The sequence below is a fragment of the Mobula birostris genome, chromosome 26 (assembly GCF_030028105.1).
Source record: "Mobula birostris isolate sMobBir1 chromosome 26, sMobBir1.hap1, whole genome shotgun sequence".
NCBI lineage: Eukaryota > Metazoa > Chordata > Chondrichthyes > Myliobatiformes > Myliobatidae > Mobula > Mobula birostris.
Window position 1 is genome coordinate 46,026,063 of NC_092395.1, and position 25,058 is coordinate 46,051,120.

Genomic DNA, 25,058 nt, shown 5'->3' on the forward strand with positions numbered 1-25,058 from the left:
TACATTTTCAAATCATATTTTAGACCACAAGACAATAAGACAAAGGAGCAGAAGTCAGCCATTCGGCCCGTCAAGTCTGCTCGGCCATTTTATGGTTCTTAATGGGAGGGACTGAGGTTTTTGGGGATACTATCAGTAAGATCTTGTCAGTTGCTTCTATGTGGATGGTACACACTGCAGATGGCCAATTGAGTGGCAATTAAGTGGTTGCACAAACATGAGAAAGTCTGCAGATGTTGGAAATCCAAAGCAACACACACTCAAAATGCTGGAAGAACTCAGTAGGCCAGGCAGTATTATGGAAAGAGCAAACAGTCAACATTTCACGCTGAGACCTTTGTTTGGGACAAAGTGGTTGCTTTGTCTCGTTCTTTAAGACCATAATACATAGGAGCAGAATTAGTCCATTTGGCCCATCAAGTATGTTCTGCTATCCTTGCCTAATTTATTATCCCTCTCAACCCCATTCTCCTGCCTTCTCCCCACAACATTTGACCTCCTTACTAATCAAGAACCTATCAACCTCCACTTTAAATATACCCAATAACTTGGCCTCCACAGCCTTCCATGGCAATGAATTCAACAGATCCATCACCCTCTGGCTAAAGAAATACCTCCTCATGCGTTTTAATCCTTGTATTCGGAGGCTGTATCCTCCCTTCCTACATTTCCTCACTTTAGGGACATGCTCTCCATGTCCACTCTACCTCGACATTTCAATAATTAAGTTTCATTGAGTACAGTTCCAGTGAGTACAGACCTAGAGTCATCAAACACTTCATAGTTTAACCCTTTAACTTCCAAAATCATTCTTGTGAATCTCCTCTGGACCCAATGCTAGCACATGCTTTCTTAGATCAGGTGCCCAAAATTTATCACAATACTCCTAAGTGCAGTCTGATCAATGCCCTATAAAACCTTTGCATTACCTCCTTGCTCTTATATTCTAGTCCCCTTGAAATGAGTGCTAACATTGCATTTGCCTTCCTTATCAACGACTCAACCTGCAAGCTAACGTTTAGGGAATCCTGCACTAGGACACCTCTGATTTCTAAATTGCTCTCTGTTTAGAAAATAGCCTACGTCTCTAGTCTTTAATACTGTTTCAAGTTTACTCATCCAGACAGTGGTGATAATATTCCTTCAGCATCCTAATTTGTAGATAATGAAAGGATTCTGGGAAATCAGGTGAGCCATAGTATACAATTTATCTCATTTTTGCCTGTAGTAAACAGTAGATAGGGTTTGACCCTAATTAAGTTTCTGGTCTATAATGATAGCATGTTAATTTAGGATTGGAATTCCACAGTGATTATAATGTCATGGGGAAGTGGCCAATTGGTTATGGTATTGTCAGATGCTTGGGCAGTGCAAATGCTACTTGCCACCAATCAGCCCATTAAGTTATCCAAATTTTAACTAGACTGCTTCAATATTCAATTACAAATAATTTGATCATTAATCAATCCAACACCTGGTTGAATAATGCCAAATATACAACAGCCAATTGTGACTAAGCTCTGCACGCTGTCATGTGGAACAACTGCAATGACTGGCACATCTCGATTAAAATAATTGCTCTCTGATAATCACAAAAGTATCAATTGCATATGTTTTCCCTTCCAAAGATGAACAGGGAAGAGGGGGAAAATGACAGGAAGCACTGGATTGATGTTAATTATATGCAAACTGTGGTACATCTAATATCCAGTCAGTGTACTAGCATGCCAGGAAAGCAATCAAGAGTAAAAATGGGCAGAAATTAAAAATGAGCAAGCAAAGGAACATTACATATTGCTTCTTTCATGTTGGCATCTGGATTGAAATGCCATCTATTGTGATTCCATACTAGTACATTAGCAAGTGAAAAAGAGCCAATATGCAGTCACCACAATTCCTTTTCTGGTGTGAAACTACAGCACAAAAACTCCCCAAGCTTCCTTCAGATACAAAAGGAATAGCTATTCCTGTAAACACCACATCAATACAATCAAAAGTGTCTCAAAGTTAAATTCAAGATAGAAGATATAATGAAGGAGCAATATTCAGCATCAAGCAGTGTCACAACAGTAAGGAACACTAAGTGTGTTGTATTTTACAACACCTTTGTAAGCACAAAAATTCCTGTTCCCTTCTTTATAGAGTAGCTGATTTGTAACTTATAAATCATGTTTCCCCAATTATCATATCAATGGGACAGAAGTTAAAAAGAGACAAACCATCTAATTCCACTACTGAACATTTGGTTCCGAAGTTCTTCTGAGGCTGTTTATCTGGCTTTATTGGAGACCAGCTGCCATCATCCTTAAACTGAACTTCAGTAGCATCTTCACACTCCTTCAATATATCTAAAAACAGCCTAGAAAATAAAAATGTGTTTATTCTTCAAGCAATCCAATTATCACCATCATCTCAACTCTACTCTGAGGAGATAGCAAAGTGATTTTTTTCCTAATCATGGCACTGTACATAACAAGTTACACATAATGTTGCGTATATTAACACATCATTTGTAGATCCAGCCTGTTAATCCAGCAAAGACCTCCTTACCTTTACCTGGAACCTTTGCATCAAAATTGAAAGAGTTGTCTCTCAGGCTAGTCCGCCATTAAAGCAAAACTGCATTTTTCAATCAGAACTCCAAGCGCTTCAATCATCATTCATATGATTTGTACCAATGCCGGAATAAAACCACCACAGATGGTGGCACACAGTAAACAAAACAGTGATGTAACGGTAGAAAGTAGTAAAACTTCTACAAAAGAATAACAGAATTGAGCAGAACCCATGAAGATTTCTGAAAGGAAAATCATGTTTGACTAATCTGCTATAGTTCTGAGGATGTGACTAGCAGAACAGATAAGGAGGAACAAGTGGACATAGCTTTCTAGCTCTTTGGAAGGTACATCGCCAAAAAAGAATGTACTAAAGAGACTAATCCTACAGGTGAATAAATTATAAATGGAAGAAAGGAAAAACAAACAATATATACATTTAATAGATTAAATTATACACGTTTCACTATTCTCTGTACCATATGAATCATAAATAGGTTAGCTATGTTCACAGAAAGGTTCCACAAATTTAACCAATGGAGAGGTAAAATTGTTGGGTATACAGTGAATTGAATACTTTGGTGGAATGAATCAGAGAGAGAAAAATAAATTAGCATTTCCATAAAGGATCTTGTCCAATTTTCCTTTAAGAATGAAATTTTCCTTCTTTTTCTAGCATTTCAATGTGGGGTAATCAATGAGACTGCAGTGAAATAGTTCACAATAAAAGGATGACCACACATAGGAGAAGCTTCACTTCAACTGAGTCAAAACTAACCCAGGTGAACTACCGCTTCCAACCTAGCCTTTCACTGATCCGCTCTTTCAGACAGTCCCCACTAAATCAGTGCTTGTGGAAAATAAAGCCACAAAAATCCCACCTGGTGCTGGGTGCTGTTGGGTTAGAGATGCTTTGTCCAACTGCCTCCCGACCTGAAGCTGGTCACGCAAGAGGTACAGTCTGTTTGGACAATGAGAAGATGCACATAGAAGTGTTAACATATTCTTTTTTGTGGAGGGGAGATGGAGGGAAAACTTGGTTTATCCATTTCATCAGATAGCCCAATCAAACAGCCAGTGTGAAACCAGTCACTTCCAGAATAGCATAGAAAACAGTACTGTAGGTTTGCAATAATAATACTTACTGATCTACAAACAACAGTTCATAAGGGGCTGGCTTGTCACACACGGGGCACATCCACGTAGGTTTTTTTTCATTCATCTGAATATATAGAGCTGCATCAAAACACTGTAAATGTGTGCAGGTAATACCACGGCAGGGCACTGAAAGACGCATCTTACCAAGCTGTTAAGCAACAAAATTAGAAAAAGATTAGAAACGAGTCCCCTTTTATTAATGCAGTAAGATTCAATAACATGATTTTTGAACTGCTATATCCACTTTCCTGGCTTCCTTTCCTGGGATTAGATCTAGCACTGCCCCATTCCTACAACTATCTAGTACTGGCAGAAAATGTTTCAGTTATGAAGTTGGACCACATGGGTTTGTTTTCCTTGGAGTTGAGGAGTCTGAGGGGAGACCTGATAAAGGTATACAAAATTATGAGGGGCACAAATAGGGTAAGTACTAATTTCCAGACAGCAAAACTACATAAAAATTCAAAGCAGGAATGGGCTTCTTGGACCCCTAAAACCACTCCATCATTTACTAAGATTGTGGTTGACCTGATCATTTCAGCCAACCAGGTCATATTGCATCATCCTGGTGATCCGATTCCCAGAGTTGTATGCTCAAATCCCTGATCTACTCACTGTATACCAATGACTCTGTGACCAGTTACAGTGTAAGCATGATCTTCATGTTTGCTGATGATACCACTACTATTGGCAATGATGAGATAGAGTACAGAAAGCAGATTGTGAACCTGTGTCATGGTATCAGAACAGTCACCTCGCCCATAACATCAAAATGGAAGTTAGTTGTTGACCTAAACAAGCAGGATTAGCTGGTTTGATGAACACAACTCAGCCCTCATCAACTGAAACAGATTCAAGTTCTTTGCCATCCATATCACCAGCAATCTCACGTGATTTTTCCACATTGATGTGGTTATCAAGAAAGTGCATTAGCGTAGTTATTTTTTCAGGAGTCTGAGAAGATGTAACTTATCTACAAGGATTCTCTTGAACTTCTACAGATGCATCATATAAAGTATCTAGATAGGTTGGATCTCAGCCTGGTAATGGTAACTTCTCTGTTCTAAACCGACAGAACCTGCCAAGAGTTGCTAATATGGCCCAGTTCATCACAGGCTTGTCACTTCCTTCCATGGAGTCCACCTCCAGGATGCATTGCTTCAGGAAGACCAATAATATAATCCAGGACATCAACCACCCTGGTCATTCCCTTTTGTCTTTTCTATCTTCTGGGAGAAGACACAGGAGTGTGAAAGCCAAGATATCCTGACATTATCACAGCTTCGTCTCCACTGCTATCAAGGCTTCTGAAACAATCATCTCAAGATGGCACTGAGCTGTGGTCTCCGTCAAGCTCGTGGTTTAGTTTTTTTTTTAAGGATTATAAGGATGGTTCTGAGGACAGAGAGGGGAGTTAGGGTTAGGGACTGGGAGGTGGGGGAATTAGATGACCGTTTGGAGTCTAAGCCTCTGCTCCACATTTGAAGACCAGCAATACGTACATGATCGGATATCGGGCCAGCAGACTGTCAAGGATGAAGGCAGGCATGCAAATAGTGAGAACAGAGTTAAAGACTTAGTGTTTAGGGTCCTGTCATTAGTGAGTCCTGAGTTGATACTAAAGATCAAAGCCTGAAGGTCGTGGAAGGCCAGATTTAAGCCCAAAGATTGACTGCAAGTCCAGAAGTGAGGCCCGATGGCTGAATCCTGGGTCTGTGAATCTCTGCAAGTCCACTGGGGAAGTTGAAGACCCAACATCTGCGATCCACAAGTCTGCTGAAGTCTGGAGCCCGAAGATAGTCTGTCCTGGGGTTAGAGTACTGTATATGTGTGTAGGTGAGTTGAAGGTAGGGAGGAATAGAGCTTGTTTCTCTGTTGCTGCTTTATCGCTTGGTATGTTCAGTATTATTGTGTTCTGTGTAATTCCACTGAGCATGGTCAGCATGCTATGTTGGCAACAGAATGTGTGGTGACCATTGTGGGCTGCCTCCAGCACAGCCTTCAGTGTTGTTTGTTAATGAAAAAAATGTATTTCACTGTACGTTTCCATGTACATGTGATAAATAAATCTGAAATCTAAACTTTTTTCACACCTCCTTCCTGCTGACGCTGCCATATTCTCGGACTCTTAACTTGACCTTTCTCAGTTATTATTTCCACCAGGGTCATCGCTGTATTCATTCTTATTAGCATATACACTGCTTAATGCAAGGAATTCATTCAAGACCTCAATCCCCCTACCAGATACTAGTTCCCCCATTCTTTCATTGATTTCCAAAGTATATTATTGATAACATTAAACTCTCTCTTTACTAAGGAGTGCAAATTGAAAAAAAATGACTGCTCTCAATCTAAGTAACACATGATCTTTACAAGTAGTATTTCAAATGTGAAGAAATATTTAGTTTTTCTTTTAATTAAAAAAACAATTATATTTATTACCTTGTCAGTAGTGTTTGAAAGTAGTGTCTAAGTATTAAAGTAATTTTTGCAAATCTTTTACTAATTTTAAGACATATTGTCACAGGAAGGAATACATACGCTACACATAAGAGAGACACGAAGGCCAGTTGTGGTAACGTCATTATCAGGTTCCAGCTGAAGCTTTTTGCGAACTTTAATGAAGGAAAAAAAGATAATTTAATTTACCAAAACTTTTCAACAAAAGCAAAATTGCAATTATCCCAGCTTAACCGAGAAACGGTGCTCCTAGTATGATTTTTTTTTGTTAAGCAAAATCAAGTTACAATATTACTAATTACTCCATTGCACACACTTAATATAATGGGACTAAGTACTTACTTAGCTCCCTGGACACTTCAGAGGCTCGGGTTTCATTTACTTGAAGTTTACGCAACAATTCTGCAGCTCTGTGCTGCCTTACCAGGTTTAGTACCACAGAATATCGCTACAAGAAATAACCAAAGAGGATAGTTTCATTCATTGAACAGCCACAGATCTCCTTCAAATTAAATCCTGATTCTGTCCCTACACCAGTTAACGTATTACTTGCAATACTAGAGGCTGGTGATACTATTGCTAAAGTATCGATTCTAAATGATCACATCGCACATAATCATACCTGAGTAAAATGGCCCCAAAATACTTTTACATAGTTAGCTCCACGAGATGTCAAATTGAGAAGAGGTGTAACATCAATGGGTCGACAAGGTCTTTTTGGTTCTATTCCAGGTCTTCTTGATGAAAAGTAACTCTTAAATGAAAAATACAGAGGATTATAATATCTGGCAATAAAGTTTAAGTCCAACCATTGTTATTAATTAAAGCAATTGACATTCAAGCTGCTTCTAGCTTTCAAAGATCCAAACCTTAGGCCAACATATCTGTCGCAACACTAAGTTATACTTTCAGCTTGCAAGTCTGAGCCAATTTTAGAACAAAGGTCAGAATTTTGTCTGATGGCAAAGACTATCCTTTTATGGATGTTTGCAAGACAAATTCAATACCGTAGCATGCAAGTCGGATGCTGGCACCAAAGTGATGATTCTTCTTTGCTGCTTCAAAGTAGAAAAAAAATTTTCCTTGTCACAATTTTATGATTTATTAACACAAGTTATAAATTACACTAGTAACCAGGGACAATATCACTGCTGCACTCATGGGAGACATAATGGAGGGGTTCAGATATCGAGTCCATTTGGGAAGAACTCAGTGATAGAAAGGGTGTAATCACACTGATGGGATTGTACAACAGATGCCCCCCCCACCCCCCAAATAGCTATTGGGACTTTGAAAAACAGATAGGTAATCAAATTAAGGAAATGTGTAAAAATAATAGGGTTGCTGTCATGGGAGATTTCAACTTTCCTAATATACACCTTCTTAGTGCAAGGCTTTAAATGTGGCAGAATTTCTGCATCCAGGAAGGATTTTTAAATCAATATGTGGATGGTCCAACGAGCGGAGGGTCCGTACTGGATCTGGTATTGGGTAATGGGCCCGGCCATTTCTGGTCAGGTCACTTGTCTGAGTGCTACTGGTAACATGTAACCCAGTACTACCTGTTGCATGGTTGGCCACTAAACCGGCTCCCCCTCCAGGCTTGCAGGACAAAATATAAGACCTGTCAAAGGGCGGATGAACCCTCTCGTAGAGTCAACGGCCATTTAGCAAACACGTGCCGTGAAGCGTGGAAAGGGCATCCCTTGCATCAAAGCTTGCTCTGGCCATTCACTGCAACAGAACTTCCCCTAGCCGTCTTGGACCCCACAATAGACAATAGGTGCAGAAGTAGGCCATTCAACCCTTTGAGCCAGCACTGCCATTCACTGTGATCATGGCTGATCATCCACAATTAGTACCCTGTTCCTGCCTTCTCCCCATATCCCTTGACTCCGTTATCTTTAAGAGCTCTATCTAACTCTTTCTTGAAAGAATCCAGAGAATTGGCCTCCACTGCCTTCTCAGGCAGAGCATTCCACAGTTCCACAACCCTCTGTGTGAAAAAGTTTTTCCTCAACTCTGTTCTAAATGGTCCACCCCTTATTCTTAAACTGTGGCCTCTGGTTCTGGACTCCCCCAACATCGGGAATATGTTTCCTGCCTCTAGTCTGTCCAATCCCTTAATAATTTTAAGTTGCTGGTGAACGCAGCAGGCCAGGCAGCATTTATTGGAAGAGGTACAGTTAACGTTTCAGGCCGAGACCCTTCGGCAGGTGTGTGCACCCTTAATAATCTTATACGCTTCAATCAGATCCCCTCTCATCCTTCTAGATTCCAGTGTATACAAGTCTAGTCGCTACAGTCTTTCAACATATGACATTCCCGCCATCCCTGGAATTAACCCAGTGAACCTACGCTGCACTCCCTCCATAGCAAGAATGTCCTTCCTCAAATTTGGAGACCAAAACTGCACACCATGCCACTGGATTTCGGAGGGGATGTCGGGAGGGTGGGTCTGGACCTGCGCAACCCCCTACACACCTAAAATCCACTCACGCACACGCTGTTCCTTTCTGAGGAGTGGGGTACCACCCCACTAACTGACTGAAAGGAACCATCATCATCCTATGGGATGGATAGCCACAGAGAGGCAGAGGTTAGCAATTAGGGAACAGTGACCACAACTCCTCAACTTTCAGGATAGCTACAGATCAAGATAGGTGTGGTCCTTGTGGGAGAGTTCTAAACTGCAGTGGAGCAAAATATGAGGAAATTAGGCAGAAACTAAGAAGCATTAATTGGGAACACCTTTTCTCTGTCAAGTCCACATCAGATAAGTGGAGGGTGTTTAAGATCAATTGCAGAGAGTACAGGAAAGCTATGTTCCTGTTAGGAGGAAGGACAGGGATGGAAATATAAGAGAGCCTTGGATATCCAGAAAGGTGATGAATTTAATCAAGAATAAAAAGGAAAAGTATATAAAGCTTCAGAAGTTAGGATCAAACGAAGCACACAGGGAGTATAAACGAGCCAGAAAAAAGCCAAGAGAGGCCACAAGAAGTCCTTGGCAAGTAGGATCAAGGTGAATCCCAAGGTATCCGATACATACATCAAGAGCAAGAGGATAACTGGGGAGAGAGTGGGATCACAAGGATAAAGGGGGGAAATATTTGCTTGGATGCAAAGAAAGTGAGTGAGGTACTTAATGAGTACCTTAGTTCAGTATTCATCAAGGAAAAGGATACGGAGGACCAGAAGATCAGTGCTGAGTGTATAAATATGTTAGGGCATTCAGAGGTTGAGGAGGAGGAAATGTTGGGCTTCCTAATGAGTATTAAGGCAGATAAGTCCCTGGGGCCTGATTGGATTTACCCTAGATTATTGAAGGAGGCAAGATTCAAAATTGCTGCGGCCTTGACAGTATCTTCGTGTACTGTCTAGCCACAGGTGAGGTCCTGGAGGGCTGGCAAGTGGCTAATGTACTTCTATTTACGAAGGAAGCAATGGAAAATTCTGGGAACTATAAATCAGTGAGTCTCACATCAGTTGTAGGGAAATTGCTGAAGAAAATCCTTGGGGATAGGATATATTAGCACTTGGAAACCCATGGCCTAATTAGGGGAAGCCAGCAAGGCTTTGTGCAGGGCAGGCTGTGTCTTACCAGCTTGATTGAGTTTTTTGACAAGGTGACAAGAGATTTGATGAGGGTAGGGCAGTGGATGTTATCTACATGGATTTTAGTAAGGCTTTTGACAAAGTCGTCATGGGAAGCTAATACAGAAGGTAAAGATGCATGGGGTCCATAGTGAATTGTTTGTTTGGATTCAGAAGTGGCTTGCACATCGAAGACAGAGGGTAATGGTTGCAGGGACTTATTTGAGCTGGAGGTCTGTAATCAGTGGAGCTCCACAGGGATCTGTGCTGCGACCTCTGCTATTTGAGATGTATATAAATGACCTGGATGAAAATGTAGATGGGTGGGTTGTTCAGTTTGTGGATAATACCAAGATTAGTAGAGTTGTGGATAGTGTTGAAGACTGACAAAGAATACAGTGTGATGTAGATCAGTTGTAGCTATGGGCAGAGAAATGACAGATGGAACTTACCCCTGATAAATGTGAGGTGTTGCACCTTGGTAGGGTAAATGCAAACAGACAGACACTGTTAAGGGCAAGATCCTTAACAGTGTTTCTGAGTGGAGAGATCTTGGGATCCAAGTTCATAGCCTACTGAAAGTGGCTACACAGGTTGATAAGGATGCTTATGGAGTGCTTGCTTTTATTAGTCGAGGAATTGAGTTCGAAAGTCAAGCAGTTATGTTGCAACTTTACAAAGCTCTGGTTGGGCCACATCTGGATTATTGCATACAGTTCTGGTCGCCTCACTATAGGAAAGATATTGATGTTTTGTAGAGGGTGCAGTAGAGGATTACCAGGATGCTGCTTGGTTTAGATGGCATGTGCTATCATCAGAGGCTGGATAAACTTGGGTTGTTTTCTCTGGAGTGACAGAGGCTGAGGGGAGATCAGATAGAGATTTACAAGAGAGGCACAGATAGAGTAGAGAGGGAATAGCTGGTTCTCAGGGTTGAAAAGTCTAATACCAGAGGACATGTGTTGAATGTGAGAGGGGTTAGGTTCAAAGGGGACGTAAGGAGCAAGAATTGTGGATGCCTGGAATGTGCTGCCAGTTATGGTGGTAGAGGCAAATACATTACAGGCTTTTAAGAGATGTTTGGATAGTCAATACTGGATGTAAGGAAGGTGACAGATAGGGACAATGTGCAGGTAGGAGGGATTAGTATTTGGGTGTTTTTGATTTGCTTTTTAGCTGGTTCAGCACAATATTGTGGGCTGAATGGCCTGTTTCTGTACTATACTATTCTATGTTCTATTGACACCAGCTACTTATATGCAAACCCAATAAGTTCAATTCTATTGTCAATTACAAACTTTAAGCAACAATAGCCAAGAGTCAGTGAACTCTTTGTCTCCAAACCCATATTTCCTATAATTAAAGCTTTTTTTCCTCCCACCACAAAAGAACAGTTACTTGGTCAACTCCGTTAGTTACAGGTCTCCAGACAGAGAGGCAGCCATCTGCAACCACTCTCTGACTTTTTCTGCAAAGCCAATGTCTAATCCAATTTACTACTTCATTGCGAATGCCGAGTGACTAAACCTTCCTGACCAATGTCCAATGCGGGACCGGGTCAAAGGCCTTTTTAAAGTCTGTGTAAACAACATCCACTGCATTGCATTCATCAACTTTTCTGGTAACTTCCTTAAAAACTCTATAAGATTGGTTAGACACGACCTACCACGCACAAGCTATGTTGACTATCATTGATCAGTGCCTGTCTATCCAAATACTTATACATCTGGTCCCTTAGAATGCCTTCCGATATTTTCTCCACTACTGATGTCAGGCTCACCAGCCTATAATTTTCTGGCTTTTTCTTAGAGCCTTCCTTAAACAGGACAGGAGGCTGCGTTTAGGAAGACAATGGCGCCTAACAGCGGCTCCTTTGCGTGCATCTTCAGAAACAGCTCTATTTTATCTTTGATAGCTCTTTTTTCCCCTTTCAAGGCTCTTTTGAAGACCCTGACCTGGAGTTACACGCTGACTTCAATTCTTTGCAGAAATGGGACCCACTGTTGGGACTTCACCACCAGCTGCTTTTCGATATGCCAAGGATGCAGCCCGGAAGACAAGCGTACCTTCAGGGTGTCAGATTTTTATGGGCTCTGGAGACGGGCAGATTCAAAGCCAGTGCTGCCGCCTGATACTTCGTGGGAGACGGAAGATTGTAAGCAGCAAGCTGGCTACTGGTTATGTGCCTAGAGACCTGAGTTCTTTGGGCACAGAGTTTGGAAAAAGCAACGCAACAGACTTTTAATACCATAAATCAGTGAGTTGCTTTGTTATGTCTCCCATCTCGCTGTGAAATGGGGACACCTCTTCTTCTCTTATTAGGGAAAGAGAGAGCCTGTGGTATGTTGAATTGCTGGTGAATGAGTAGACTTTGGGGTACTGCAAGTCTGTGTCTTTATTGATACTTTGCTGCACGTTTGAGTGCTCGATGGGCGGTGCTGATGCTTTTTTGCTGGTGGTGGGTGCTGCTTTGCTGCTGCTTATACGTGGGCGGGGCTTTGGGGTTTGAACATTTAACTGTCATTCATTCTTTGGGGCACTCCTCTGTTTTTGTGGATGTTTGTGAAGAAAAAGAATTTCAGGATATAGAAACATAGAAAACCTACATCACAATACAGGCTCTTCGGCCTACAAAGTTGTGCCGAACATCTCCCTAACTTAGAAATTACTAGGGTTACTCACAGCTCTCTATTTTTCTACCTATCCAAGTCTCTTAAAAGACCCTATTGTATCCACCTCCACCACCGCTGCCGGCAGCCCATCCATGCACTCACCACTCTCTGTGTAAAAAACTTACCCCTGACATCTCCTCTGTACCTACTCCCCAGCACCTTAAGACTATGCCCTCTTGTGGCAGCCATTTCAGCTCTGGGAAAAAGCCTCTGACTATCCACACGATGAGTGCCTCTCATCATCTTATACATCTCTATCAGGTCACCTCTCATCCTCCATCGCTCCAAGGAGAAAAGGCTAAGTTCATTCAACCTGTTTACATAAGCAATGCTCCCCAATCCAGGCATCATCCTTGTAAATCTCCCCTGCACCCTTTCCATGGCTTCCACATCCTTCCTGTAGTGAGGCGACCAGAAATGAGCTAAGTATTCCAAGTGGGGTCTGACCAGGGTGCTATATAGCTGCAACATTACCTCTCGGCTCCTAAATTCAATTCCACGATTGATGAAGGCCAATACACCGTATGCCTTCTTAACCACAGAGTCAACCTGCGCAGCTGCTTTGAGTGTCCTATGGACTCGGACCCCAAGATTCCTCTGATCCTCCACACTGCCAGGAGTCTTACCATTAATACTATATTCTGCCATCATATTTGACTTACCAAAATGAACTACTTCACACTTATCTGGGTTGAACTCCAACTGCCAATTCTCAGCCCAGTTTTGCATCCTATCAATGTCCTGCTGTAACCTCTGACAGCCCTCCACACTATCCACAACACCCCCAATGTATATAGTATACATTTCTCTGACATTAAATGTACCTATTGAAACAATGGAACAACAATCCTACAATCTTCCAGCTTCTCACCTGTGGCTAAGGATGTTTTAAATACCTCTGCTCCCTGCAATTTCTGCACTAGCCTCCGAAAGGGTCTGAGGTAACGTCCACCCTAATTTGCCTCAAGTCACCAAATATCTCCTCCTCTGTAATCTGTATATTGTCCATGACCTCACTATTGCTTTGTCTCACTTCTATAGACTATCCATCTCCCAAGTAAATACAGATGCAAAAAATCAATTTATAATTTCCCCATCTCTTCCAGCTCCACGCATAGATTAACACTGATCTTCCAGAGCACCAATTTGGTCCCTTGTTATTCTTTTGCTCTTAATATGTCTGTAGAAATGCTTAGGATTCTCTTTTACCTTATCTGCTACAGCAATCTCTCTTCTTTTAGCTTCCTGATTTCGTTCTTTAAATGTTCTCTTGCATTTCATATACACCTAAAGTACTTCCATTTATTTCTGCCTGCCTATATCTGCTTTGCACCTCCTTTTTCTTAACCCGGACCTCAATATCCCTCAAAAACCTGTTATTCTTGTGTTTTATCCAAACTCTGTACTCTCAAAATTTCACTTTTGAAGGCCTTTCAGTTACCAAGTACACCTTTGCCAGAAACCAGCCTGTCCCAAACCATACTTGCTAGATTGTCTCTGATACCACCAAAATTGGTCTTTCTCCAGTTCAGAATCTCAACCGGAGGACCAGACCTACCCTGTTCCATAATTACCTTGAAATTAATGGTATTATGTTCAAAGTGTTCCCCTACACAAACTTCTGTCACCAGCTCTGTCTCATTCCCTAACAGGAGATCTAGTATCACCCTCTCTCAAGTTGGGTATTCTATGTACTGATTACGGAAACGTTACTTAACACATTTGAAAAACTCTTTCCCATCCAGCCCTTTTACAGTATGGGAGTCTCAATCAATATGTGGAAAATTAAAATCACCTACTATAACAACTCTAAGTTTCTTGCAACAGTCTGCAATCTCTGAACTTATTTGCTCCTCTAAATCCTGCAGACTGTTGGGTGGTGTATAATATAACCCTATTAATGTGGTCATAACCCTTCTTTTCCTCAGTTCTACTCACAAAACCTCACTGGATGAGCTCTCCAGTCTGCCCTGACTGAGCACTGCCGTGTTTTCCCTAACTAGTAATGCCACCCTGCCCTCCTTAATCCCCTCTGCTTTATCACGTCTAAAACAACGAAACCCCAGAACATTAGGTGCCAGTCCTAGCCCTCCTGCAACCAAGTCTCACTATTGGCTACAACATCATAATTCTATGTGCTGATTCATGTCCTAAGCTCATCCGCCTTTCTTACAGTACTCCTTTCATTGAAATATATGTAGCTCAGAACATTAGTCCCACCATGCTCAACCTTTTGTTTGCTGATTTTGCACGCAGGCTTAATAACATCTTTCACCAGAATTACTCCACCATCTGTTTTGGTGCTTTGGTTCCCATCCCTCTGCAACTCTAGTTTAAACTCCTTCTGTGCAGCATTAGCAAACCTTCTCTCTAGGATAGGGTATCATTCCCCTTCAGTTCAGGTGCAGACTGTCCCAATTATACAGGTCCCACCTTCCCTGGAAGAGGGTCCAATGATCCAAATATTTGAAGCTCTACCTCTGCACTAACTCCTTAACCACTTGTTAAACTGTATGATTTTCCTAATTCATTAGCACGTGGCACAGGTAGCAATCATGAGATTACAACCCTGGAGGTCTTGTCCTTTAACTTAGCACCTAACTGCCTGAACTCGCTTTGCAGGACCTCATCACCCATCCTATTCATGTCATTTGTACCAACATGGACCACGAGCTCTGGCTGTTCACCCTCCCACTTAAGAATGCTGTGGACTTGATCCGAGATGTCACCGACCCTGGTACTCAAGAGGCAACAAACCATTCAGGAACCTTGTTCTCGTCCACAGAACCTGCTTTCTGTTCCCCTAACCAATGAATCTCCTATCTCTACAGGTTGCCTCTTCTCCCCCCTTCCCTTCTGAGCCACAGAACCAGGCTCAGTGCTAGAGACCTGCTTGCCCCCAAAGTGGTATGCTTATTACTAAGTGGAATGGCCACAGGTGTACTCTGCACTGGCTGCCTATTCCCCTTCCCTCTCCTGAGAATCACCCAGGTGCCTACCTCCTGTAGCTTAGGGGTGACTATCTATCTCCCTGTAGCTCCGATCTATCACCTCCTCAAGGCCACCTAACTGGAGGTCTCCCAGAGTTCCCACATCTCACAAACAGAACATTCCAGTAACTCTAGATCCATTCTCAGTGCACTAGGTAAGTTCTAACAGAAAAACTTACTAGACACTTACTTAGAGCCTCTGCCTGCTCTTGTCCAAGCCTATTGAGCCAAAGCGTACCACTAACACTGACCTGCTCAAACAACAGCCGCTCGGCTTACATCTCCTTTCTTTTTATTGGCTGAAACAATGACTCACTCCTGGCAAGACCTGCAGTTTTCAAATGGCTCATGCATTGCAAAATGTAGCCACACATCCACAGTTTACACCTCCACTCTACATGAAGGCCAGTGGACAGGTAGTGAGGACACTTGTGGATGTTGGGCTGTCCCAGGTTGTTTCCAGGATCAGGTGCCCATGTGAGAGTTGGCATGAAGGTCAGATAGTCAGCACAACCACAGTTTTACCCTGGAGTTTGGGATCCCATCATCAGCTACTCTGGAGCTTGATACCCACAATCAGAGGCTAAAGGTTGACTGGAAGTTCAAAAATCTTATCCTGATGGCCAACGTGTGGAGACTTGCCCTGGAACTGCAAGGCAGTCTGTGTGTGTGGTGTGTGTGTTGGGCTGAGTGGGAGGGAAGAAGGAAATGGGCTTAGTTTGCTGTTGTTATTTTGTTGTGTTCTGTTTCATTGTGTTTTGTGTTGTTCTGCCAAGCACTGTGGGCATGCTATGATGGCACCAGAATGTGGGACACCTGCAGGTTGATCCCAGCACATTCCTAGGTGTGTTCACTAATGTACATGACGCTGTATGTACGTGATAAAAAAAAACCCAATCTAAGTATTTTAATGAAGTATCATAGAGCTGAAAACAATTACCCACTAATTGCAAATCTTTTATCCGGATGACATGCTCATGCAAATTAATCTTCTGCTTTTTCACCTTTCCAGTTCATCTCTTCTGCAGACTCTGATGCCTGCTTAGATAAGGTTTCGCTGCTAAGGGCATCCCTTTGAAGCCTCACCTACTCAGCAATTCTTCATTTATGAACCTGGGATGTTTTTCTGTAACCTAGCGTGACCGCTTTCAAAGGAGCCTAAAACAGTGAAATAGCTTGCAAATTACCCGTAGAATTTACTAAATATCATTTCCAATTCTGTTTCCTTTCATTGAACTGCCCACCTGAACCTTTTCATTTCATTTACACTGGTCTTATTGTCCAATAGTTTAAAATATGTATTACAATGCCAGACGTTTTTGCGATGGCGGCAGATGTTCAAATCAAATCAAGTTTAATTATCATTCAATACCATACACAAGGCCTTCATCCTGCCTTGTGTAGCTGGATCCTGGACTTCCTATCAGATTGTCGGCAGGTGGTAAGAGTGGGCTCCCTCACCTCTGCCCCTTTGATCCTCAACACATGTGCCCCTCAGGGTTGAGTACTAAGCCCCTCCTTTACGCTCTGTATACCCATGACTATGTCGCCACCCGCAGCTCCAATCTGATAATTAAATTTGCAGACAACACTACACTGATTGGCCTAATCTCAAATAATAATGAGGAACCCAACAGAGAAGACATCACCATGACACAGTGGTTTCAAGAAAACAACCTCTCCCTCAATGTGGCAAAAACAAAGGAGCTGGTTGTGGACTACAGGAGGAATGGAGACAGGCTAAACCCTATTGACATCAATGGATCTGGGGTTGAGAGGGTAAACAGCTTTAAGTTCCTTTGCATAAACATCACCGACGTTCTCACGTGGTCTGTACATATTGGCTATGTGGTGAAGAAGGCACAACAGCAATACTTTCACCTCAGACGGTTGAAGAAGTTTGGTCTGGGCCCCCAAATCCTAAGAACTTTCTACAGGGGCACAATTGAGATCATCCTGACTGGCTGCATCACTGCCTGGTATGGGAACTGTACTTCCCTCAATCGCAGGACTCTGCGGAGAGTGGTGCAGACAGCCCAGCACATCTGTAGATGTGAGCTTCCCACTATTCAGGATATTTACAAAGTCAGGTGTGTAAAAAAGGCCCGAAGGATCATTGGAGACCCAAGTCACCCCAACCACGAACTGTTCCCGCTGCTACCATCCAGGAAACAGTACAGCAGCATAAAAGCCAGGACCAACAGGCTCCGCCACAGCTTCTTCCACCAGTCCATCAGACTGCTTAATTCATGCCGACGCAACTGTATTTCTATGTTATATTGACTATCCTGTTGTACATAATATTTATTATAAATTACTATAATTGCATATTTAGATGGAGATGTAACGCAAAGATTTTTACTCCTCATATATATGAAGGATCTAAGTAATAAAGTTAATTCAATTCAGATACAGAATGAGACAGCCTTCCTCTGGACCAAGGTGCAAAACATTCAAATAGCAAGCAAGCATTCAAAAAATAACAAATAACATAATTCAAAATATCAAGCAAAGAAGCAGATGTTTCCGCAGATCCAGGCGACTTCTTCCAGTTCATTAGCGAAACAGTTTATTCTTCTTTCATGCCTGTCTATTCTTTTCTAGATGGCTGGAGTCCTGTCACAGTGTGTGATCTATAACTGCACCTCAAACTATGGTTCTGCAAGGGAGGTGGGTTCTTATTCTTAGACTCGCTGTGTGGCCTGGATGCCATGCACCTTTGGGGCAGCCCCATGGATGACTCAGTTCCTTGCCGATGTTGCAGGCTGAAGCATCACACGAGATTGAAATATTGAGAGAGCAAGTGGTGTGCACTGCTTTTGGAAGACCCCTGCACCCGAGCGATCTCTCTCGATGGTAAACAAGTCTGTTGGTCCTTGAGTTGCTGTCTTGGACAAGCGATGTGGCAGATTGTAACATTGAAACAGCGAGCTGCTGGTCTCCCCTCTCATTGTTGCAGGAGCGATCTCAATCTCTCTCTCACTAGTGAAAGAGCCTGTCTGAGATGTCGAAGAGTTGGGATGGACAATAATGTTTGATGAACTCTAGATCATGGTTTCTTTGGGGGCTTTACTACTGCTTGTATGGTGGGTGGTGGGGGTTAATGATTCTGCTGGAACAAGTGGAGGGAGGGGGAGGGTTGGGGCTTTGCTGCTGTTCGTGCATGTAAGTTGTTCTAATGTTTTCTGTCATTCATTCTTTGGGGTTTTTTTCTGTTTTGTGGATGTCTGTGAAGAGTAAGAATTTCAGGCTGTATATTGTATATGTTCTCTGATATTAAATTGAACCATTGACATTTTAGCAGAAACATCATCTTTCATCTCAATTAGCCTTAAAAGGGAGCTGTGATTTACCATGTTGTTTCATTGGATTCTTTTTCTCAATGGGTAAAAGCCCACAGGAATGTTTTTGAAATATCAGGATTCATCCATACTCAAAACAGATAAGAATGTACACTGATAAAATAAAATCACTGGTCAACTCCAATGTTCCTTGTCAAATCATTTCCTATTCATTCTGACAGAATAGGGTAAAAAGCATTACTTACGTGCCTTCAATGTTATTGTGTACTCTATTGTTGGTTTAAAAATCAAAAACAATCTCACTTGGAACTTAACAAGAAACATTTAATTATCAAAATCCAGCCAAATGTAGGAAATATCTGTATCATTATTTAGGAGTGATGTCGTGGTTTTTTTAAAATGCCTATGAGATTGATGAATAACACAGTAGCTTAGCAATTGACTCTCTGATTCTCACTGGGGACAAGTAAATCCATTACCTTTTCTGCTGACATAAAAATTACAGATCCCTTACTGCAAAATTTTAAAGTTACAAATCCAAAATTAGAAGTTTTCAAAGCCCTTTCAAATCAGTGAAATGTCAGTGAAAAGCCATCAATTTCAAGCATGTTCATATCTATGATGTAGCTCTTAACAAGACGTCTTTAGCCCAACTATAATTATCATTTGTGGTTGTTGGTCAGAACAAACACAACATAAAATGGTCACAACTGTGAAAAGCAATCAACTTGGTTTCATGACATCAATGTCTTAGGCCCAGCCAGCCACATCATTAGTAACTAGCCATCATTAGCGCAAAATTAGATTAGCTGAGGAAGTTGGTTGTATTGTTTATGGACAATTGCGTAATTTTCAGTGCTTTTTACAACTACTCAGATAGTCCAGCATGCAGCAAGACTTGAACAATAGGTATGGGCTGATAAATGCAAAGTACAATTCATTACATGAGTATTAGGCCATCACTCCTCTATGACATTTAATAATGTGACCAACAGTCAACATTCTGACAGTGAGGTGAATAACTTGTAACCAGAAACTTTACAGGATCAGCCACATAAACTGTGTAACTATTAGCATAAGTCATCCATTAATAACTTCTCAAAGACGTTTCACAAACCATGTCAGGAACTTGGGGGTATTTTTTACTCACTTTAACAAAGCTCAAAGTATCCAAGACAGAGTATCATAACTGACCACCAGAGCACTGTAGCTGTAGTGCATACCATCTGGAAAATGCCTTATATCAGCCTGGCAAAGATGTTACATAGCATTTTCCAAGTGCACAACCTCCACTGCACAGAAAGACTTGAAGAATATCTCTATTAGCAACTTCTCCTCATTGCCTCATACTACACTGATTTAGAAATACAATTGCCATTTCTTTACCCTTAGAGGTTCAAAATTCTAGAAAGTTTAACAACATTGTGAGAGTATTTTCACCACAAAGATTGCAGTCATTAAAGATAGTACACCTCTACTTTTTTCCAAGATCTATTAAATATGGGCTTAAGTACTGGCCTTCTTAACAACATCCACATCTTGGGAATGTAAAAAAAAAATTCAACTGCCTGGCCCGAAAATTGTCGTCGTGTGTTCACGCTCATTACTAACTAAAAAAATTAAAGCAGAGGAAAAACAAAGTTGGAGCAGGGAGCATTGTACAACAAATATGAACTTAAAAACGTCAATGCAAGATAGCAACATAAGCTACAGGTATTTAAAGATTATTTCAGAATGTGTTAGGTTTCATTCCATTGTTACTAGCAACTGGTTTTTATGCTATTACCTTTACCAATTCCTTTTAAAAAGTAAATAGACATGTAAAATAAAAAGATACTATTTTGCTTATTAAAGTTTTACAACCAGTTGTGAAATTTTCTTTTGTCCCATGCAAGATGATGACAAAAGCTTACCGTGAAAGGACACACTCTTGAGTTCACTTTTACTGACAGGTAGGGGGGATACTGGTCTTCCTGAATCAATTCAGTATCTGTATGACAAATCCTTAAAAATGAAGTAACATATACATTCAGGGTTAACTGAGAAAAAGAATTGCAAGCTTTTTCAAGAGCATTAACAATACACACTCTTTAATACTCTTGTCAGAAAACAAAAGCTGCTGTTCCAATATTAGTTCTATCATTGCTAGAATTAAAATTATGTTAGTTCCAACCATCTGTCTTCCATGTTACAATCAGTAATTTGGCAATTAGGAAACAAATTCTCTTGACAAGTCAATACTGCTGCTTACTGAGAAAAATCAGAGTACTTCCCCTTTTTTGCAGTACATTCAATTTCTGATTGCAGTATATATCCACTTACAAAATGAGAAAAGATGAAAAAATTATTTGTTTAAAAAAAAGTGGATCGGACCATTATTCCATCTATCTTATTCGGGGATATACTTACCAAAACACTAGATGTTCAAATAGTTATCTTAGCTCTCATCTACAATAAATAACTAGGATTTAATCTTACATTGGCTTCACATATGATAAACAGACAGACATTAGTTATTACTAGTCTCAACTCCTTCAGTGCAGAGTCGATGTACTTAAATCAAAATTTACAATGTAGTCACGCCAACTCATTTTTGGAATACAAAGTTCCCGAATATCAGTAGTCATGACCACAGAAACATTCTGAAAATCTGTCCTGCATAGCATAAGCACAACTTCAGCTGTCCATTGCCTTTATTAGATAACAAAATTATACCACTATTAAATCAGGTAATGTTGCTACATTAGAAATTGCGCACACCTCTTATAATGCATGAAAACAGAAAATGCTGAAAATATTCAATGAATTACGCAATATCTCTGGAGAGAAGCAGATGACCTCCCATTGACCCAAGATGTTAATTCTCTCTCTACAGATGCCCCCTTCGGAGTATTTCCAGCAGTTTTGTTTTTGGTTCAGATTTACAGCATCTGCAGAATTTTTGTTTTTCTGTAATATGCACCCAATTACACTTTTGATTAAACTCCATTCTAATAAAACAATAAATATCAGGAGATCATAACTAGCTTCTTCCACTCGCTTTTAACATGCCAGTAGGAATGCCAAAAGTTATATCCACTGTGAGATGAGCTGTCTGCTTTTATATAGGCAGTGCATTTATCACCACTCAGGACGTCCCTGACTTTGTGTCCTCCTGGTATTATTCTTGATTTCCAGCATCTACAGTTTTCATTTAAAATTTTATTTTGCAATTTTCCAACATGTTTGAGGAAAAATTCAGAGGTTATGACAAATATTTTGTTTTAGTTGAAGGATAATTACAAGACATAACAGCAACACTTTCAGTCTGAGAAAAGGCAGCTGATAAACTAAATCATAATTTCAGTCAGGGGCTGTTAACATGACCTCATTGCCTTTGCCAAGGCAGATACTGAAAATTACTGCACTGTCCATCACCAAACCCACTCAAGTATCTCCATCAGCTTGGCTCAAAACATCATCAGCAACAGAAGAGCTACTGCTAGAAGGTCAACGTCAGCCCCAATACACAAAAGGTAATGCTTATCAGTTAGTGCCTCACAGTTGACCTGTCAACTCCCAGCTTTGACACGAGCTAGAGTGTCCACATCTTATGGACTACCCTCAGGTTCATCATAATCATCCTGCAAAGACATATTTGGCTCTATCAAGAGCAACCATGACAAGTCTGATGAGAATCACTGAACGATCAAAGAGCTAATTATCAGTAACTGTTGAGCTTTCCTGATTGGAAGCTTCAAAGTTCAAGCAGTCCAGTAGGCACCTGAAGGCAGATGTCTTGTGTGATATAAAGAACAGATAGTGGATAGAGAAAATCACAACTTGCTGACAGCCATGAGTGTGTGGTCTCTTCAGTACTCTTCAGGGCATCCAGATCCCAAACATCTAAGGCCTTGAGTTAAAGACAAAGTCATCATGGCAGAAAGGCAGTCAATGCCTGCCAAAATAAATACTTCAAAGAACTTCTTATCTGTAACTTGGTTTTGACATGAGCTCCCTTGACATCATCCCACAGCAAACCATTTAGTTCAATTTCACTGCAACAAGTCAAGACCTTATCCTAACTAAATAACAAGGACTCACGAAAAAACAGCTGAAGTTGTAAAATATGTAGGACTTCCGTCATAAGCGTAATCTTCAAGAAGAGAAATTAGTCTGACTGCAGCAACTGTAGATTAATATTCCTGCCATCTTCCTCAATTGTTAATTGAAGTTCAAGACCTTAGATCTGGCATAAAACTTGTGGTATACTAGGCAGCAGGATCGCTGGACCCTCTATCTGCTTCACAGTCACAGTAATGTTACTTATACCAGACACCTAAGGTATTGGAATATTACCATCAATCCTGTCACTACAAAATCATTTAACTTGAAGTTCAAAGTAAATTTTTATCAGAGAACATATGTGTCACCACATACAACTCTGAGATTCTTTTTTCTGAGGGCATACTCAGCAAATCTATAGAATAGTAACTATAACAGGATCAATGAAACATCAAGCAGAGTGTAGAAGACAACAAACTATGCAAATGCAAACATAAATAAATAGCAATAAATAATGAGAACATGAAATAAGATAAAGCATCGTTAAAATGAGATCATTGGTTGTGGGAGCATCTCATACAGATTGAGTGCAGTTATCCCCTTCTGTTTAAGAGCCTGATGATTGAGGGTAGTAACTGTTCTTGTACCTGGTGGTGTGAGTCCTGAGGTTCTTGTACCTTCTACTTGATGGCAGCAGCAAGCAAAAGAGCATGTCCTGGATGGCGAGGACCTTTGATGATGGATGTTGCTTTCCTCCAACTGTGTGTCACTTAGATGTGCTCAATGTTTGGGAGGGCTTTACCCATGAAGTACTAGGCTGAATCTATTATCTTTTGTAGGATTTTCCCTTCAAGGCATTGGTGTATCCATACCAGGCCATGATGCAGTCAGTCAATACACTCTCCACATCTATAGAAGTTTGTCAAAGTTTTTGATGTCATGCTGAATCTCCGCAGACTCCTAAGGAAGTAGAGGTGCTGTCGTGCTTCCTTTGCAGTTACATTTCTATGATGGGTCCAGGATGGGTGCTCTGAGATAGTAACACCCAGGAATTTGAAGTTCCTGACCCTCTCCACCTCTGAACCTTGGATGAAGACTAGCTCATGGACCTCTGGTTTCCCTCTCTGAAGCCTATAATCACCTCCTTGGTCTTGCTGACATTGTTGTTCTGACACCACTCAGCCAAATGTTCAATCTCCCTCCTGTATGCTGACTCATCACCAACCTTAACATGGCCCACACAGTGGTCTCATCAGCCACACAGTCATAGGTTCAAAGTAAGTAGAAAAAGGGGCTAAGCACACAGCCCTGTGGTGCACCTGTGCTGTTGGGAGATTGTGGAGGAGATTTTGCCAATCTGAACTGGCCGAGGTCTGCAAATGAGGAAATCCAAGATCCAAATGCACAAGGAGGTACTGAGGACTAAGTCTTGGGAGTTCACTGATTAGTTTTGAAGGAATTGTGTATTAAATGCTGAGCTGTAAAGAGCATCGTGATGCATACACCTTTGTTGTCCAGCTGTTCCAGGGTTGTGTGAAGCGCCAGTGGGATGGCAGCTGCTGTAGACCTGTTGCTCCGGTAGGCAAACTGGAGCAGCTACAAGTTGTTTCTCACATAAAAGCTCATATGTTTCATCACCACCCTCTCAAAACACTTCCTCTGTGGATGTAAGTGCAACTGGGCGTAGTCATTGAAACAGGTCACCATGATATTCTTGGTTAAATTGAAGCCTGCTTCAAGCAGGCAGATACCACACACTGCCAAGGTAAGAGGTTGTAAACATCAGTGAACACAACAGCCAGTTGGCAAACACAGGTCCTTAGTATGCAGCTAGGTAGCCCGTCCGGTCCGGAAGTTTTCCTTGGATTCACCCTCCTGAAGGCAGCCCACACATCAGCTTCAGATACTGAGATCAAAGGATCATCAGGAGATGTGGGGGTTCATGATGGTTCCTTCATGTTCTGATGGTCAAAGCAAGCAGAGAAGGCATTGAGGGCATCTGAAAGCAAGCCCCACTGTCCCCATGTCACTTGATTTAACTTTGAAGGAGGTTCTCGCATTCAAGCGCTGTCATAACTGTCGAACATCCTATGTTGATTCAAATTTGTCGCAGTATCTCCACTTTGCCTATGAAATGGCTTTCCGAGATCATACCAGCATTCTTGGTCTCCAGACTTGAATGCCTCGATCTGGCACTTGGCAAATTTCAGATTTCATGGCTCATCCAGAGCTTCTGAATGGGGAAGACTCTGAACACACTCATCTAGTCTGTAGGTGCAC

General features: G+C 41.4%; 1 protein-coding gene across 4 annotated transcripts in view; it reads right to left on the minus strand.

The window, feature by feature from the left end:
• Positions 1–25,058, minus strand: part of LOC140187969 (E3 SUMO-protein ligase PIAS4-like) — a 118,019-nt gene that overhangs the window by 8,174 nt on the left and 84,787 nt on the right. For 2 of the 4 annotated variants that reach the window (XM_072243835.1, XM_072243834.1), the window contains 6 exons: positions 20,648–20,738; positions 6,796–6,927; positions 6,516–6,621; positions 6,255–6,328; positions 3,701–3,861; positions 2,220–2,359 (listed from right to left, as the gene is read on the minus strand). In XM_072243835.1, coding sequence (XP_072099936.1) covers positions 2,220–2,359; positions 3,701–3,861; positions 6,255–6,328; positions 6,516–6,621; positions 6,796–6,927; positions 20,648–20,738 — 704 coding nt within the window. Of the gene's footprint in view, positions 1–2,219; positions 2,360–3,436; positions 3,517–3,700; positions 3,862–6,254; positions 6,329–6,515; positions 6,622–6,795; positions 6,928–20,647; positions 20,739–25,058 lie in introns of those variants that run through there. The other 2 variants (XM_072243836.1, XM_072243837.1) reach the window with 2 other exon arrangements.